This window comes from Tachypleus tridentatus, chromosome 1, assembly GCF_004210375.1.
Source record: "Tachypleus tridentatus isolate NWPU-2018 chromosome 1, ASM421037v1, whole genome shotgun sequence".
Taxonomy (NCBI): domain Eukaryota; kingdom Metazoa; phylum Arthropoda; class Merostomata; order Xiphosura; family Limulidae; genus Tachypleus; species Tachypleus tridentatus.
The window spans coordinates 174,721,770-174,739,235 of record NC_134825.1 but is presented as its reverse complement, the minus strand read 5'-3'; the positions used below and the strand labels follow the sequence as shown (position 1 = coordinate 174,739,235).

Sequence of the window (17,466 nt, the reverse complement as noted above, 5' to 3'; positions counted from 1 at the left end):
TTTGTCTGCCGCTAAAAGTTTTGAACATAGCATACTTTGAATTTCAAACTTTAGGTAGATACTTACAGAATATTTTACCGAGGTAAACCAATTTGTTATGCGATTCAGAAATGTTCGTTTCACACGCTTTCTACCTGAGTGTTATTTAGTGAAGTCAATACATATAGAAATAAAATGAACCCTCCAAGAAATAAGTAACCTGTAATGTATGAAAAATAACATTTTGTTAATAGGTAATCTCTGATCTTATTCTGTGCTCATCTCAGGTCTTTTTCTCTGTAGTGACATTTGTATTTATCCATTTTATATGAGTTTTGATTGTAGGTTAAAATAGGTGTATTTATTACTTTCATGTTATCTTTGATTCTAGATTAAAACAGGTGTACTGATTACTCTTGGATTATCCTTGATTCGATAGATGTATCTACGATCTCTGTTATATTCATGTTTTAACAGCTTGTTTAGTATTAAGCACAGTCTTTCATAACACATGATATTTCTACATGTGCAATAGAAATTCCTGCACTGTGAATCCGAAAATGACATCAACTTTTCTCTGTCATGCACGTTTTTTTTTTTTTTCTCACAAAACTTCATATGTACTTTTGTATTAATGTGTGACTTTCACTCAAATCGGGTTACAGTTTAGCACGCTTAAAATATTGATAACCACTGGCTGTAGATTTCTCTAGACCAGTCGCGACGTGAGTCTAATCGATCGTTCTAGAGCGGGAACGCGATAATAAAAAAATATTTCTTATGGCAAACAATCAATAATTTAATCTAAATAAGAGTTTATTTTCTTCGCAATTTTTAAATCAATCCATAATTTATAGAACAATATATTATTTTTGAATCCTGAATTATTGAAAATCCGTTATTAAAAGTCCCCCACTGGTACAACGGTAAGTCTACAGATTTACGATGCTGAAACCAGGGGTTCGATTTCCCTCGTGGACTCAGCAGATAACTCGACTTAACTTTGCTACAAACAAACCCGTTATTGAAACCAAAACAACTTTTATGAAGTTTAAATTCGCGAGAATCTGTAATACTCACCGGAGTTCTAAAACCTCTTTGTCAACATTACTTCGAGACCTTACTGCATTCTGAACAGAATATTTTCTCCTTCAGATAAAAGGATTGCGTTTTTTTATTATTCTCACAGATCATTGTTGGTTATCTTGCTCATCTATTAGCATGATGTGCTTCAGTACACAACGCTTGATTTTCATTGTTATTACGAGTTTTTAATAATACTCGATGTATTTTAATGTGTTCGAATTACGTTGAAAGTGCGTTCAATTAGTATTTTCGTGATATTACTGTACGTACGATTCATGTTTGTATGGGTTACAGTTTAGGGAAAAGAAAAAAATTCTATATTCTAAAAGTTATCGAAATAATTAGAGTCATATATGGATTTCAGTTTTTATTTCATACTTTTACTTAGTAGTAAATTTGATCTCAGTTCATGAGAATGAAAACTGGTTTTTCACCAATGGAAAAGTCATTAGGCTTCAAGTGGTGTTACGCCTTCTTTCTAGGGTTACTTCACATCTGGTTATTAGGTTTAGCGTTACTGGATGAACTAATGAGGAAACTACATTACTTCCTGGAATAATTTCGACCCTATAAATAGGTACATGACAAACTAACCAACCTGTAACTGTGTTATCAATTTGGTTGAGCAGTAGGTGACTAGACACAACAGTTCTTTACAAAAACCTAATACGTTTTTGAACTGGCAATATATCAGTAAAAACCTCAATAATTTTAAAGGTGTATCCTTAACATATGTATTGCTATGATAGGAAAAACCACTAAACTGTGAAGAGTAAATATTACATAAAATATTCACTTTATTGATAAAACTACTGTTGTTTTAGTTTTGTAAATCAAATACTGTCTGTATGAAGAAAACCAAATGGCACGTTCGAGAAAGATACCTTAATGTAACACATCTAGCTTAGTATAAGGAAAATCGTGTAGAATGTTGACTCATCTGTTTACCGACTTCAAGTAATATCACATTGTTTGGAATGTTTTCCCGCCTGTTCACTGAATTCAAGTAATATCACATTGTTAAGATTGTTTTTCCGCCTGTTTACACACTTCAAGTAATATCACATTGTTTAGAAGGTCATCCACCCTGTTTACTGACTTTATGTAGTGTGAAAATATTTAGAAGGTCATCTCTTCAGCTACTAATAATGTCAGTATTTTTCAAACCACCTTCCGCAGGGACAAAACTGCTTGTCAACAACTTGTTGATATTGTAATTTTTTTTTCATTTTGATATTAATTTATTTATTAATTTAAACTTTATTATATTGCTTGTTTGTTTTTGAATTTCGCGCAAAGATACAAGTGGGCTATCTGCGCTAGCCATCCCTAATTTAACAGTGTAAGACCAGAGGGAAGGCAGCTAGTCATCACCACCCATTACCAACTCTTGGGCTACTCTTTTACAAACAAATATTGGGATTGACTGTCACATTATAACGCCCACACGGCTGAAAGGGCGAGCATGTTTGGTGCAACGGGAATTCGAACGTTTTAACCCACCTGGTCGTGCTGAGTTGGCCGTGGGTGGTGATGACTAGCTGCCTTCCCTCTGGTCTTACACTGCTAAATTAGGGACGGTTAGCGCAGATAGCCCTCGTGTAGCTTTGCGTGAAATTCAGAAACAAACAAACAGACACATTATAACGCTCCCACGGCCGAAAGGGCGAGAACGTTTGGTGTGATGGGGTATTATTTCTAAACAAGTTTACAATCTAAATAGCATGGAAATGTGTTTTTAGTACGACGTAATTCAAGACCTATATGCCACTCGACACTATAGTAACAAGACAAACACACGCACAATACACTATCAGCACTATAGTATATAAATGCCCAGAGTAATCCAGGTTATTTATTGTAATCTTAGTTTCACCCAAACTGATGTTTTACACCAGACTTTGAAAGAAAAAGTTGTCTAGTCTTAATTCAGCTAGGTGTTTTCGTGTTTTTTTTTACATTTTTAATATAATATGTTTAAGACAGTCAAGACTGTATTTACAATATCTTATTCTAAACCAAATCTCACTCTTTATATGTATTTGGAAGTTTCTCCCTTCCCAGACGTTAATGTATTAAAATTTAATGAATAGGCTTACCGATTTACTATTTGCTGGATACTACTCTCAATTTGGCACTATAGCAACAGGGCAAACATACGCTAGGCTTAATGTACTATTGATGATCTAGTATTAGATTATACAACTTCTGTACACTGATGTCGGTTGGCTGGTACGTTATCTACAGAGTAATTCGAAATTAATTAAAATATATGTACGTAATTAATAAAACTGTTAACTGCATCTCATGAGTAAAACCAAAATTGTGAGAACTTAGCCTTCAATTGACTTTACCTTCAGATCCACAGAAATAGGGGGCGTACAATCGTTATTGAATTTTATGGTTTAATTTACTGAATACATCGCTTGATGATGTAGTAACGTTTTAACCAATTTTTTTTTCAAACTCTAGAAGAAGAAATTTGTTGAAGTCAACGTCAGAATATTCACAGCAAAGCAATTCAGAAAGACGTATGGAGAACGAAGGTAAGTAAGTCATACAGGTATGTTAACACATAGCTGTCACGGACACAGATATGTTAGCACATAACCCTTAGTAATCAGTGAGGTATGTTAACATATAGTATCCAGTAGTCAGAAACAGTCATACAAATATGTTAACATATAGTATCCAGTAGTCAGAAACAGTCATACAATTACGATAATACTTATTTTTAATGGTGTTGAAATATGTTGTAGTATTTCTGGTTGTTACGACAGAAAATAAGAATAGAACGGAAACAGATATTTTATGTCCTATTTGAGCATAATGGAATTTTAGAGATAATGTTGTTACTCTGAGAATTTGTTCTCTATTTGAAAAAGTAAACCCATCAGAACATGTGAACCTTGATCTCGATGCCGTAACTAATTGTTACGGAACGTCTATATAATAAACCACAAGAAGCTTGGGTTTGGACCTGTTATAACAGTCCTTAACAAAGGTGTTCCGTTTGTATCGATTAGTGACGTACGTAACCTGGAACCTCTTTAATGTTGCCACTCTCTGTTCTGTACTTTAAAAAAACAAATCTATAACATAGTGGAATTGAAACAAGCGTTTAGTATATTCCATAGAAATTCTGTAACACTAACTGCTGTATTTCCAGTACTGTACAATTAACGTATTGTTTGATATTTAAATGTACCTATTTATCAAAGTGGATGTGATGCTGAAATAACTAACAGTTATATATTCAATGCTGTACAACTAACGTATTGTTTAATATTTAAGTGTGCCTGTTTATTAAAGTGGACTAATATGTGATGTTGAATAACCTTAACAATTATATATTCAATGCTGTACAACTAACGTATTGTTTAATATTTAAGTGTGCCTGTTTATTAAAGTGGACTAATATGTGATGTTGAATAACCTTAACAATTATATTTGCAATACTGTACAATTAACGTATTGTTTAATATTTAAGTGTGCCTGTTTATTAAAGTGGACTAATATGTGATGTTGAATAACCTTAACAATTATATTTGCAATACTGTACAACTAACGTATTGTTTTATATTTAAGTGTGCCTGTTTATTAAAGTGGACTAATATGTGATGTTGAATAACACTAAGTAATAAGAGTGACAGTAAAATCCCATAGTTCCACGTGTGAGTTTGTGTTGGAAGGTGTGTGTCTGTTCTCTAGTGTGCCAATTAAAATTAGGAACGGCTAATACGAGTAGCCCTTCTGTAGGTTTTTGCGAATTTCAAAGCAAATCAAACCCTTTAGAATTGCTGTAGAAACTGTAACATATTATGATTTCACAACAACAAATTTGTTGCTTTTGTTCTTCTTAGAAAGTGCTGCCGTGTGTAGTCACACTGTCAGTTCAGCTGAAACTATTCGCTGCTATTCGAAACTTCTCAAGAGCTCGAGCCACGATAGTCAGGTGGACAGAGGTGATTATTCCAACCAACCCTTCAAACTTTTTTTCACAGACGCGCATACATCCAGTCAGGAGGATTTAGTTTACAGACCTGTATTCATGGACAGAGGAGATGGTTCGAGATTTCCCACTGTTGACCTCGGGTTTTCTTGTTGTACTAAGACTTCTTCAGGTTCCTTTCCAGATGAAGGTGTACCACATCAGGTCTCAAAGGTATGACTTATCCCATAGAACGCTGATTGCCTGAAACATCTGTTAATTAAAAGGTCAGATATGTATCAATGTCATATGTCTCCTCAGTTATTATGTCTTGTTTTTCATGATTTCCAACCAATTGTACATTTATCGTAAAGTGACAACAATTCGAAATATGATTTAAAATTATCGAATACTACTTTGTCGCTCTTTATTTGTAAGTGATTACGAAACTTGTTTCAAATTTCAGTTATAGCGACGATTATGACTGTTAGGAAACAACGTCAATGAATGACTTCAGCTTAACGGTCTGTAAACTGTTACACATACACCGTGTACGGCGTAAATCTTACTTTTGAAGTTTCGGTCTTATTCAAAGCACGTGACTTAAATAATGATATTTTTTCATTGCTTCTAACAGTAACTAATGCCCTCTAGTGGCTTAATCTACATGTTTACGATGTTAAAATCGGGCTTCGATACCGGTGGTGTGAAAATAATTGGAAGCTCGTTGTGAAACCTTGTTGTCAGCATGAAACACACCAAAACTTACTATCTAACACATCCTTATGTTATGGAAGGAAATAATGAATTACATGAAAGTTACATGGCCTGTAATGATAGGTTTCTTTCCATACATTGGGTTAGAGATTTCACTCAGTTTAATGCTTTATTTACCTTAGGTTTGTAAGTTATTAGTCATTTTGTATTAATTTGTATGGTACAGTGCAACTATACGAATCAAAACACAATTTGATATTTCATATTTAAACTGTCTTTGCCATTGTTCGTTGAGTAAGGTAAGACCACGTGCGACGGCTTGTTTGTTGTTTTTAATTTCGCGCAAAGCTACACGAGGGCTATCTGTGCTAGCCGTCCCTAATTTAGCAGTGTAAGACAAGAGGGAAGGCAGCTAGTCATCACCAACTACCGCCAAGTCTTGGGCTACTCTTTTACCAATGAATAATGGGATTGATCGTAGTTTCATAACGCCTCCACGGCTGAAAGGGCGAGCATGTTTGGTGGGACCGGGATTCGATCCCGCGATCCTCAAATCACAAGTCGAACGCTTTAACCCACCTGACCATGCCGGGCCCGTGCGACGGCATCACTTTCATATAAAACTAAGTCTTTATTTTTTAAACAAACAACAGTAGGAGTAATTTCATGTTTTTTAAACAAACAACAGTAGGAGTAATTTCATGTTTTTTAAACAATCAACAGTAGGAGTAATTTCATGTTTTTTAAACAATCAACAGTAGGAGTAATTTCATGTTTTTTAAACAAACAACAGTAGCAGTAATTTCATGTTAGGCTTGTGTGAAATGAAGTCCCTTGCGAAGTTTTACACTTTCCTTTTCCAAACTAATTTAATCGCGTGTTTTTAGTATTAAAGCCATAATATTTCCACATTTGACGTGTCCGACTAAAACATGGCGCTCAAACGTTTTTACCAAATTTATGTTAACATTCCATATTTGTATTTAAGTAAAGCATCAGTTATAAACTACACAAGTAATAATTTTGAATATACATAAATAAACACATTATCTGAAACTCCCCTCTATTTGTTTAACAAATTGTATAAACAACACATCCTGCACTAGTCATGCCAATGCTTTGAGAGACAATGTCTTACCCATACGTTATTTCAGTGCACACTTAAATTGCATTATTGTTTGGCTGAGTAATGTATGAATTATAAACGCAACGTTATTTATGTTCCGTCGTAAAGCGTATTTTAATAAATAACGTAACATAGTTTATTCAAAACCCATTGACTCAGTAACGAGACAGTGAAAACACCAAATGGAAAACCCTAAAAGTCGAACTATGGTCTTCGTAGTTGAAATCAGGATACAAAAGTTTTAGGATAATACCCGGGGCTAGTGATAAAGTAACAAATAACAGTATTGTATGGAGAATCGTAAACAAGTTCATAATTCGTATTACACTTGAAGTTAACAAGTTCTCACAACCCATAAAAGCGAAGTTTGGTTAAACCTAAGGACACAATTTTGATTAAAACTTTGATTGAGAATGGTAATAAGTTACTTTATGACGACTGCGGTGAGACGAGGAAAGATTGTGTAACCGGAAATAAAAAACATAATACCAAATATTCTAGTAACTGTATTTTAGGTCTAGAGGAACGTGGCGCTATTCAAATCAATAAGACGTGTTTCGTTGCATTCAAGAGGCGTGGAAAAATGTTACTTCGGGCTACAACAACAAGTCTTGACTAGTACAGAATTACACCATGTTGCTTCAATACGTCTTAAATACCAAACTTAAATATATGGAGAGGGTGTTCATACTTGTCAGTTTATTGAATTATGAATCTCATTTGCGAATTACTTAGTAAAATACACTAGCCTTGCGTATGACGTCATGTAACAACAATAATATAGAATTTTCTTGATTGGATCGAATAATGCGAATTTTACGTGAATAGCACGTGAAACGACGTAACTTTATAAATGTTAAATTGTTTTCCAAATAAAATCTATATATGATACTTGTTGGTGTATAAATCAAATGAATTTGTAAACTAATACAAGAGTGAATGAAATGACAGAGGTAAGGTTTGTTATTCAGATAGTGTATGTTGTAGGTAAATATTTCTCTATTTATTCTACACAAGTATATATAACGTTTATAGGTTTCAATACGTTTGGATATTACTAAGTTGTCTTTGGTGGTAAGGACAATAGGCTCATTAACCATCAGATTTACCAGTGAACCACCGATGTAGTTTAAGTTATGGTATCCTGAACAAGACTTTAAACATTTAAAATACAAATTTAAAACTGGTAATGTTTTAAGACGGACTTTAACATATCGAAAAACGATGGTAGATCATCCTTAGTTGTTTGTTTTGGTAGATCATCCTTAGTTGTTTGTTTTGATAGATCATCCTTAGTTGTTTGTTTTGATTGATCATCCTTAGTTGTTTGTTTTGGTAGATCATCCTTAGTTGTTTGTTTTGATAGATCATCCTTAGTTGTTTGTTTTGGTAGATCATCCTTAGTTGTTTGTTTTGATAGATCATCCTTAGTTGTTTGTTTTGATTGATCATCCTTAGTTGTTTGTTTTGATAGATCATCCTTAGTTGTTTGTTTTGATAGATCATCCTTAGTTGTTTGTTTTGATTGATCATCCTTAGTTGTTTGTTTTGATAGATCATTCTTAGTTGTTTGTTTTGATAGATCATCCTTAGTTGTTTGTTTTGGTAGATCATCCTTAGTTGTTTGTTTTGGTAGATCATCCTTAGTTGTTTGTTTTGATAGATCATCCTTAGTTGTTTGTTTTGGTAGATCATCCTTAGTTGTTTGTTTTGATAGATCATCCTTAGTTGTTTGTTTTGGTAGATCATCCTTAGTTGTTTGTTTTGATAGATTATCCTTAGTTGTTTGTTTTGATAGATCATTCTTAGTTGTTTGTTTTGATAGATCATCCTTAGTTGTTTGTTTTGGTAGATCATCCTTAGTTGTTTGTTTTGGTAGATCATCCTTAGTTGTTTGTTTTGATAGATCATCCTTAGTTGTTTGTTTTGGTAGATCATCCTTACTTGTTTGTTTTGATAGATCATCCTTAGTTGTTTGTTTTGGTAGATCATCCTTAGTTGTTTGTTTTGATAGATTATCCTTAGTTGTTTGTTTTGGTAGATCATCCTTAGTTGTTTGTTTTGATAGATCATCCTTAGTTGTTTGTTTTGGTAGATCATCCTTAGTTGTTTGTTTTGATAGATCATCCTTAGTTGTTTGTTTTGGTAGATCATCCTTAGTTGTTTGTTTTGATAGATCATCCTTAGTTGTTTGTTTTGATAGATCATCCTTAGTTGTTTGTTTTGGTAGATCATCCTTAGTTGTTTGTTTTGATAGATCATCCTTAGTTGTTTGTTTTGATAGATCATCCTTAGTTGTTTGTTTTGGTAGATCATCCTTAGTTGTTTGTTTTGATAGATCATCCTTAGTTGTTTGTTTTGGTAGATCATCCTTAGTTGTTTCTTTTGATAGATCATCCTTAGTTGTTTGTTTTGGTAGATCATCCTTAGTTGTTTGTTTTGATAGATCATCCTTAGTTGTTTGTTTTGATAGATCATCCTTAGTTGTTTGTTTTGGTAGATCATCCTTAGTTGTTTGTTTTGATAGATTATCCTTAGTTGTTTGTTTTGGTAGATCATCCTTAGTTGTTTGTTTTGATAGATCATCCTTAGTTGTTTGTTTTGATAGATCATTCTTAGTTGTTTGTTTTTGGTAGATCATCCTTAGTTGTTTGTTTTGATAGATCATCCTTAGTTGTTTGTTTTGGTAGATCATCCTTAGTTGTTTGTTTTGATAGATTATCCTTAGTTGTTTGTTTTGGTAGATCATCCTTAGTTGTTTGTTTTGATAGATCATCCTTAGTTGTTTGTTTTGATAGATCATTCTTAGTTGTTTGTTTTGGTAGATCATCCTTAGTTGTTTGTTTTGATAGATCATCCTTAGTTGTTTGTTTTGATAGATCATTCTTAGTTGTTTGTTTTGGTAGATCATCCTTAGTTGTTTGTTTTGATAGATCATTTTTAGTTGTTTGTTTTGGTAGATCATCCTTAGTTGTTTGTTTTGATAGACCATCCTTAGTTGTTTGTTTTGGTAGATCATCCTTAGTTGTTTGTTTTGATAGATCATCCTTAGTTGTTTGTTTTGATAGATCATCCTTAGTTGTTTGTTGTAGTAGATCATCCTTAGTTTTTTTTGTTTTGATAGATCATCCTTAGTTGTTTGTTTTGATAGATCATCCTTAGTTGTTTGTTTTGGTAGATCATCCTCAGTTGTTTGTTTTGATAGATCATCCTTAGTTGTTTGTTTTGGTAGATCATCCTTAGTTGTTTGTATTGATAGATTATTCTTAGTTGTTTGTTTTGATAGACCATCCTTAGTTGTTTGTTTTAGTAGATCATCCTTAGTTGTTTGTTTTGGTAGATCATCCTTAGTTGTTTGTTTTGGTAGATCATCCTTAGTTGTTTGTTTTGATAGATCATCCTTAGTTGTTTGTTTTGGTAGATCATCCTTAGTTGTTTGTATTGATAGATCATTCTTAGTTGTTTGTTTTAGTAGATCATCCTTAGTTGTTTGTTTTGGAATTTCGCGCTAAGCTACACGTGGGCTATTTGTTTCAATCGTTCCTAATTTAGCAGTGTAAAACTAGAAGAAAGGCAGCTAGTCATCACCAACAATCGCAAACGGATAGTAATATAAACCGTCACATTGTGACGCCTCTACGGCTGAAAGAGCGAGCATGTTTCTCGTGATGGGGATTCGAACCGGCGATCCTTAGATTGCGAGTACAGCGCCATAACCGCACGGCTCTGAAAGAGTGTTGATCGGTGTTTTTATATGACTTCCTTTAATCGGTGTTGTTATAAGACTTCCTTAGTAAAACACAAATCACCAGTTTTTCTATTTGTTTGTTTTGAATTTCATGCAAAGCTACACGAGGGCTATCTGCGTTAGTTGTCCCTAATTTAGCAGTATTAGATTATAGGGAAGGCAGCTAGTCATCACCAACCACCGCCAACGAATAGTTGGATTGATTGTAACATTATAACGCTCCCACGGCTGAAAGGGCGAGTATGTTTGGTGTAACGGAGATTCGAACCCGCGACCCTCAGATTAAGTTCCTTAACCACCTGGCCATGTCGGGCTTATTCCGATTGGTACTGAAAACGAAATTCTGGAGGATTGGCTGGTTGCCAATAGTAACAAAAATATGACTACAATCTTACATGTAGTTTTAAATTTGACTTGATAAAAAGTACACACACAAAGAGTAGATGGCAAGTTAAATGTATTAGAGTTAAGGCCTTCATTGTGAAGTAGAGCTTAGCCTTTGAATATCAGGTTTAAACACTACTTTAAATAAAGTTTTGTAAATATGAAAAAAAACTATCTTTAAAGACTGAAATCTCTTCTCGTAATTTATTCCCTTAAGGATTTTCAAGAATTAGAAGTGTATACAATAATAGTATTCTAACCACACTGTATGTGCTACATCTGTTGCCGACGACACGTTTCGCCCAGTCCAGATCTCATCATTCCGCCTTGGATACGAGAAACACAGTAGTGGCCGTAACATTTATATAAGCCATACAATTTTGTTTAACTTAGAGCAAATCTACGTTGAGTTATCTGCTGTGTTCATCGCATTTTAAGTTTGTAAGCCTGTGAATTGACTGATGTTTAATCGGGAAGACAAGCTATTTGGTATAAGTGTGTGAACTTACTACTGTCCAACCGGAAGAGGGGGACAAGCCATTCAGAGTAAGACTGTGAACTTACTACTGGCTACCAGGGGGAGTGGAGAGCAACTTGGTTCGTCATTTATTATGGAGTGAACATCTTTTCCGAGCCGGCGATGCATGATGGTTATAACGTATGCAAATTTGCACGATTATTCAATATTTTTTTTTTTAGTTTTATTAATTCTGTTTGTTGAGTAATCCACTTGAAGTAAACTACCATAAATCGTGTGAAGAGAGAGTACATAAAGGTTTGATTTTCTTTTGGTTTGTTTTGAATTTCGCGCAGATACTCGATGGCTATCTGCGCTAGCCGCCTCTAATTTAGCAGTATAATGGCAACTAGTCATCACCACCCACCGCCAACTTTTGGGCTACTCTTTTACCAACGAATAGTGGAATTGACCTTCAAATTATAAAGCCCCCACGGCTGAAAGGGCGAACATGTTTGGTGTGACAAGGATTGGAACCCGCGACCCTCAGGTTACGAGTCGAGTGCCTGGGACCTAAGGGTATAAAGGAACGCCAGTAATATAATGTTTGGTACCTAAGGGTATAAAGGAACGCCAGTAATATAATGTTTGGTACCTAAGGGTATAAAGGAACGCCAGTAATATTATGTTTATATAAACCACTAAATGCTGCTGGTTTTTAATTGTTTTTATAGTTTTATTTATATTCTGCCAGGAAGAACAAAATACCAATGAAACATATTACCTTACAATGAGAAACTTAGAAACAAAAATGTTTTACAGTAAGTAGTCTAAATTTAACAAATTTTATACAAATACAAATTGTAATTGAATAAATTAAAAATGTGTATGACTTACTTCATTCCAATTCTACCGTATTAACACTTCATTATTCACTTGTATCTGATACACCAACATTTGCCTTTTTCATTTTTTTTAGCACCAGCTTCGTCCGTCGGAGGATTAGCGGTAAGTTTGTGAACTTACAACGCGGAAATATGGGGTTCCATTCCTCGGGTATATAGCGCGTAGTTAGCAAATGGTGTAGCTTTACGCTAAAGCAACAACAGTAAAGCGATACTAGATTATTACTTTAAATGTTGAGTAACTGATGATTACGACATAAATAACAGAAACTGAACAAACTGAGTTTTTTATTGACAACTATCGTTTAGGTATAGGTTATATAACAGACACAGACGGTTTAAGTAATGGAGCCAAAATGATTAATATTTTATATACAGTTCAAAAATACGATACATCATGAGGCTCGTGCTGAGTTCGACTTGTTAGATATTGTTTACTACTCATCAAGATTTATTAACCAATGATAAAAATATAAAATAAGTATATACTTAATTGTTTATCTCGTTTTTTTTCTTCCCTGACCATGTTTCTTTGTTCATAACTTGACGGTTCACTAATGGGACAATATGCTGTTGTAGGTGTTTGAGTTGTTATAAATAATGCCTTATTCGCAGTTACTATCGGGTTAACTAACCCTTAGCTGAGTTGGTAGAACACTCGCTTGTTGTGAGCGGACCTGCCGTTTTGGCCCGATTATAAAGCTGTGGTTTTCGATTAATAATGAGGCTGTAAAATTTGTGTTCGCCTTATAATCGCGGCCAACTACAGTTCCTTCTTGATGACGAGAAACCCACTTGAAGTAAAAATGTATTTCAGAACGGCTGCTACGGGTATTAATATTTTTTACTGATAAAGTAAAGAACAACGTTTCGACCTTCCTAGGTCATCTTCAGGTTAAGAAAGAGAGAGTCTGAAATTGACCATTGACGGACACATGTCTTAGGGACGAAAGTATAAACGAGTACGGGATTATAGGGGGCGTTACAGGTGAATGTCAGGTTATTAATTAGTATAGGTATAAAGGTGTTTCTTTATTTTGGGTTTAGTTGTTTGTATAAGTAGGGCTTCTTTAATTTGCGTTTGTTTATATTTGTTTCCCTATTTAATATCTGAGTGTTTTCTATGGTTATGTTGTGTTTATTTGATTTGCAGTGTTCAAAAACGTGTAAAGGTATTCTTTGAATCTAGATTCTATTTTTCTGCTTGTTTCTCCAATATAGAAGTCGTGGAAGTTGTTGCATTGTAGGCTCGGCATGGTCAAGTGTGTTAAGGCGTTCGACTCCTAATCCGAGGGTTCGAATCCCGGTCGCACCACACATGCTCGCCCTTTCAGCCGTGGGGGCGTTATAATGTTACAGTCAATCCCACTATTCGTTGGTAAAAGAGTAGCCCAAGAGTTGGCAGTGAGTGGTGATGACTAGCTGCCTTCCCTCTGCTAAATTAGGGACGGCTAGCGCAGACAGCCTTCAGTAGCTTTTCGCGAAATTCAGAATAACAAATAACATGTTGCATTGTATTTCATCAATTATGTTGGCGTTGTGTTTGTCAGTATAGTTTTTACATAGTATGGACTTTAGTTTTATAACTGGTTTTTTAAAATAAATTTGGTATTAACTGGAATGTTGTGCTTTGTTATAAGTTGTTTTTCTTCCAAATGTTGGTTATTTTTTCGCTGATGTCGGAACATATGATATGCAACAGTATATAATGTTTTGTAATTTATTGTATCTTGTGATTTACTGTTGTTTGTTTGTTGTTGGTCTAGGTGTGTGCGTATAATTTTTTCCACGTTATTTTGAGGACATTTGTTGATGTTGATGAAGTATTGTTTTATTTTGTTGATTTTATCGTTAATGTTATCTGGTGAACATAGTTTTGTGGTTGTGTGTATTTGGTTTCTTAATATGTCGAGTTTTTGTTTTGTTTCATGTGCTAAGTTCCAGGAAATGTATAATCTAGTAAGGGTGATTTTTCTGTGGATTTCTGTTTTGAATTATGTATCGGTTCTAGTGATTTTGATGTTAAGAAATGCTATTTGGTTATCTTATTCCTGATCACAGGTGAACTTAATGTTGGGATGTATCGAGTTAACGTGACTGAAAAAACTAAATGTGTGTTCTGTAGATGTGAATTCAGCAACTGTATCATCAACATACCTGTACCAGTATAGTGGTGGGTGTAAGGCTGATTTGATCGATTGAGATTCAATGTGTCATAAAAATGTTGGATAGAACTGGTGACACGAGATTCCCCATTCTTAGGCCATTTATTTGCAGGTAGTTTTGGTTATAAAACATAAAGTTAGTTTTGGTGGTAGTGAATTCTATAAGGGTTGGTAATTGGTTGCTGGCGATGTGTATCAATGGGTTGGGATCTCGGATTTAAAGTTTACATATGCGCGCAAGACGTTCGCTTAAAATCATCGGTAATTCTTGCAACTAATTCACCTCTAAGCTGTTTGTGATTTTGCCAAAAAGTAGACGTTATGACATTCATTTTATTCTTTCCCTTGCTTTCTGGGGGTTGCCTTATATTAGAGATCGCCCTATAATCGGGTCAGTACGGTATTTTCTCGTCGATAATTTATAAGTGAAAAGTTTGTAAAAACATATGAATTTTATAGAATCAACTAATCGTAAGGAAGGTCATGCAGGAAGGTCATGCATTTTGTCTAACCTCATGGATGATGTTCAGTTTAGCAATGTACAAGATCTCTAAATAAATTATCTCGTAGTAATTAGACAAATAGATAATACATTTTTATGTCAAAACATTAATTATTATTGATAATTAAATTTGTTACCAAAACAATAAAATTAAAGCAAGGTTACTCTAAATTAAAGCAAGGTTATTCTAAATTAAAGCAAGGTCACTCTTTGAATATTATTTTGTTACAGGTTGAACATAAGTTTAAGGCAAGGTCACTCTTTGAATATTATTTTGTTACAGGTTGAACATAAGTTTAAGGCAAGGTCACTCTTTGAATATTATTTTGTTACAGGTTGAACATAAGTTTAAGGCAAGGTTACTCTTTGAATATTATTTTGTTACAGATTGAACATAAGTTTAAGGCAAGGTCACTCTTTGAATATTATTTTGTTACAGGTTGAACATAAGTTTAAGGCAAGGTTACTCTTTGAATATTATTTTGTTACAGATTGAACATAAGTTTAAGGCAAGGTTACTCTTTGAATATTATTTTGTTACAGATTGAACATAAGTTTAAGGCAAGGTTACTCTTTGAATATTATTTTGTTACAGATTGAACATAAGTTTAATGCAAGGTTACTCTTTGAATATTATTTTGTTACAGATTGAACATAAGTTTAAGGCAAGGTTACTCTTTGAATATTATTTTGTTACAGATTGAACATAAGTTTAAGGCAAGGTTACTCTTTGAATATTATTTTGTTACAGATTGAACATAAGTTTAATGCAAGGTTACTCTTTGAATATTATTTTGTTACAGATTGAACATAAGTTTAAGGCAAGGTTACTCTTTGAATATTATTTTGTTACAGATTGAACATAAGTTTAAGGCAAGGTTACTCTTTGAATATTATTTTGTTACAGATTGAACATAAGTTTAATGCAAGGTTACTCTTTGAATATTATTTTGTTACAGATTGAACATAAGTTTAAGGCAAGGTTACTCTTTGAATATTATTTTGTTACAGATTGAACATAAGTTTAAGGCAAGGTTACTCTTTGAATATTATTTTGTTACAGACTGAACATAAGTTTAAGGCAAGGTTACTCTTTGAATATTATTTTGTTACAGACTGAACATAAGTTTAAGGCAAGGTTACTCTTTGAATATTATTTTGTTACAGACTGAACATAAGTTTAAGGCAAGGTTACTCTTTGAATATTATTTTGTTACAGACTGAACATAAGTTTAAGGCAAGGTTACTCTTTGAATATTATTTTGTTACAGATTGAACATAAGTTTAAGGCAAGGTTACTCTTTGAATATTATTTTGTTACAGACTGAACATAAGTTTAAGGCAAGGTTACTCTTTGAATATTATTTTGTTTCAGACTGAACATAAGTTTAAGGCAAGGTTACTCTTTGAATATTATTTTGTTACAGATTGAACATAAGTTTAATGCAAGGTTACTCTTTGAATATTATTTTGTTACAGATTGAACATAAATTTAAGGCAAGGTTACTCTTTGAATATTATTTTGTTACAGATTGAACATAAGTTTAAGGCAAGGTTACTCGTTGAATATTATTTTGTTACAGATTGAACATAAGTTTAAGGCAAGGTTACTCTTTGAATATTATTTTGTTACAGATTGAACATAAGTTTAATGCAAGGTCACTCTTTGAATATTATTTTGTTACAGATTGAACATAAGTTTAATGCAAGGTCACTCTTTGAATATTATTTTGTTACAGGTTGAACATAAGTTTAAGGCAAGGTTACTCTTTGAATATTATTTTGTTACAGATTGAACATAAGTTTAATGCAAGGTCACTCTTTGAATATTATTTTGTTACAGGTTGAACATAAGTTTAAGGCAAGGTTACTCTTTGAATATTATTTTGTTACAGGTTGAACATAAGTTTAAGGCAAGGTTACTCATTGAATATTATTTTGTTACAGGTTGAACATAAGTTTAAGGCAAGGTTACTCTTTGAATATTATTTTCTTACAGAATGAACATAAGTTTAAGGCAAGGTTACTTTTTGAATAATATTTTTTTACAGATTGAACATAAGTTTAAGGCAAGGTTACTCTTTCAATATTATTTTGTTACAGGTTGAAGATACGTTTAATCCAGACATTCTGGATTCTCTGGATTTCTATATGCCTGTAAGTGCAGAATCTGTACAGACAAATAGCACATGTATCATCTCCGAGAAGACTCGATCTCGCCGTAGACATCTCCGTCATTTGACTACCATGTCTTCTGATTCCGACGGATCGCCCATATGGCAACTACTGCGTTCACCATCACCTTTGCGACCTCCTCCGCCATCAGAGGAATCCTGGAAGTTCAGCCGGAGACGAATGTACTGATTTGAAGTTGTAATATAATGAACTGCACGTGCTATATATATAGTTCTTTCATTACCAGATACCAAGCTTATGTCGTTTGAAACCAGAGAGAAAAATTAATAA

The 17,466-nt window shown here is 33.6% G+C and overlaps 1 protein-coding gene across 1 annotated transcript in view; it reads left to right on the top strand.

Annotated features, from left to right (window-relative positions):
* The window catches only part of LOC143257320 (uncharacterized), a 22,075-nt gene extending 4,609 nt beyond the window's left edge, over nt 1-17,466 (top strand). Inside the window, exons 3-5 of the mRNA XM_076515839.1 lie at nt 3,538-3,611; nt 4,929-5,230; nt 17,104-17,466. Of these exons, the coding sequence (XP_076371954.1) occupies nt 3,599-3,611; nt 4,929-5,230; nt 17,104-17,364 (576 nt within the window). The 5' untranslated portion in view covers nt 3,538-3,598 and the 3' untranslated portion in view covers nt 17,365-17,466. The remainder of the gene's footprint in view (nt 1-3,537; nt 3,612-4,928; nt 5,231-17,103) is intronic.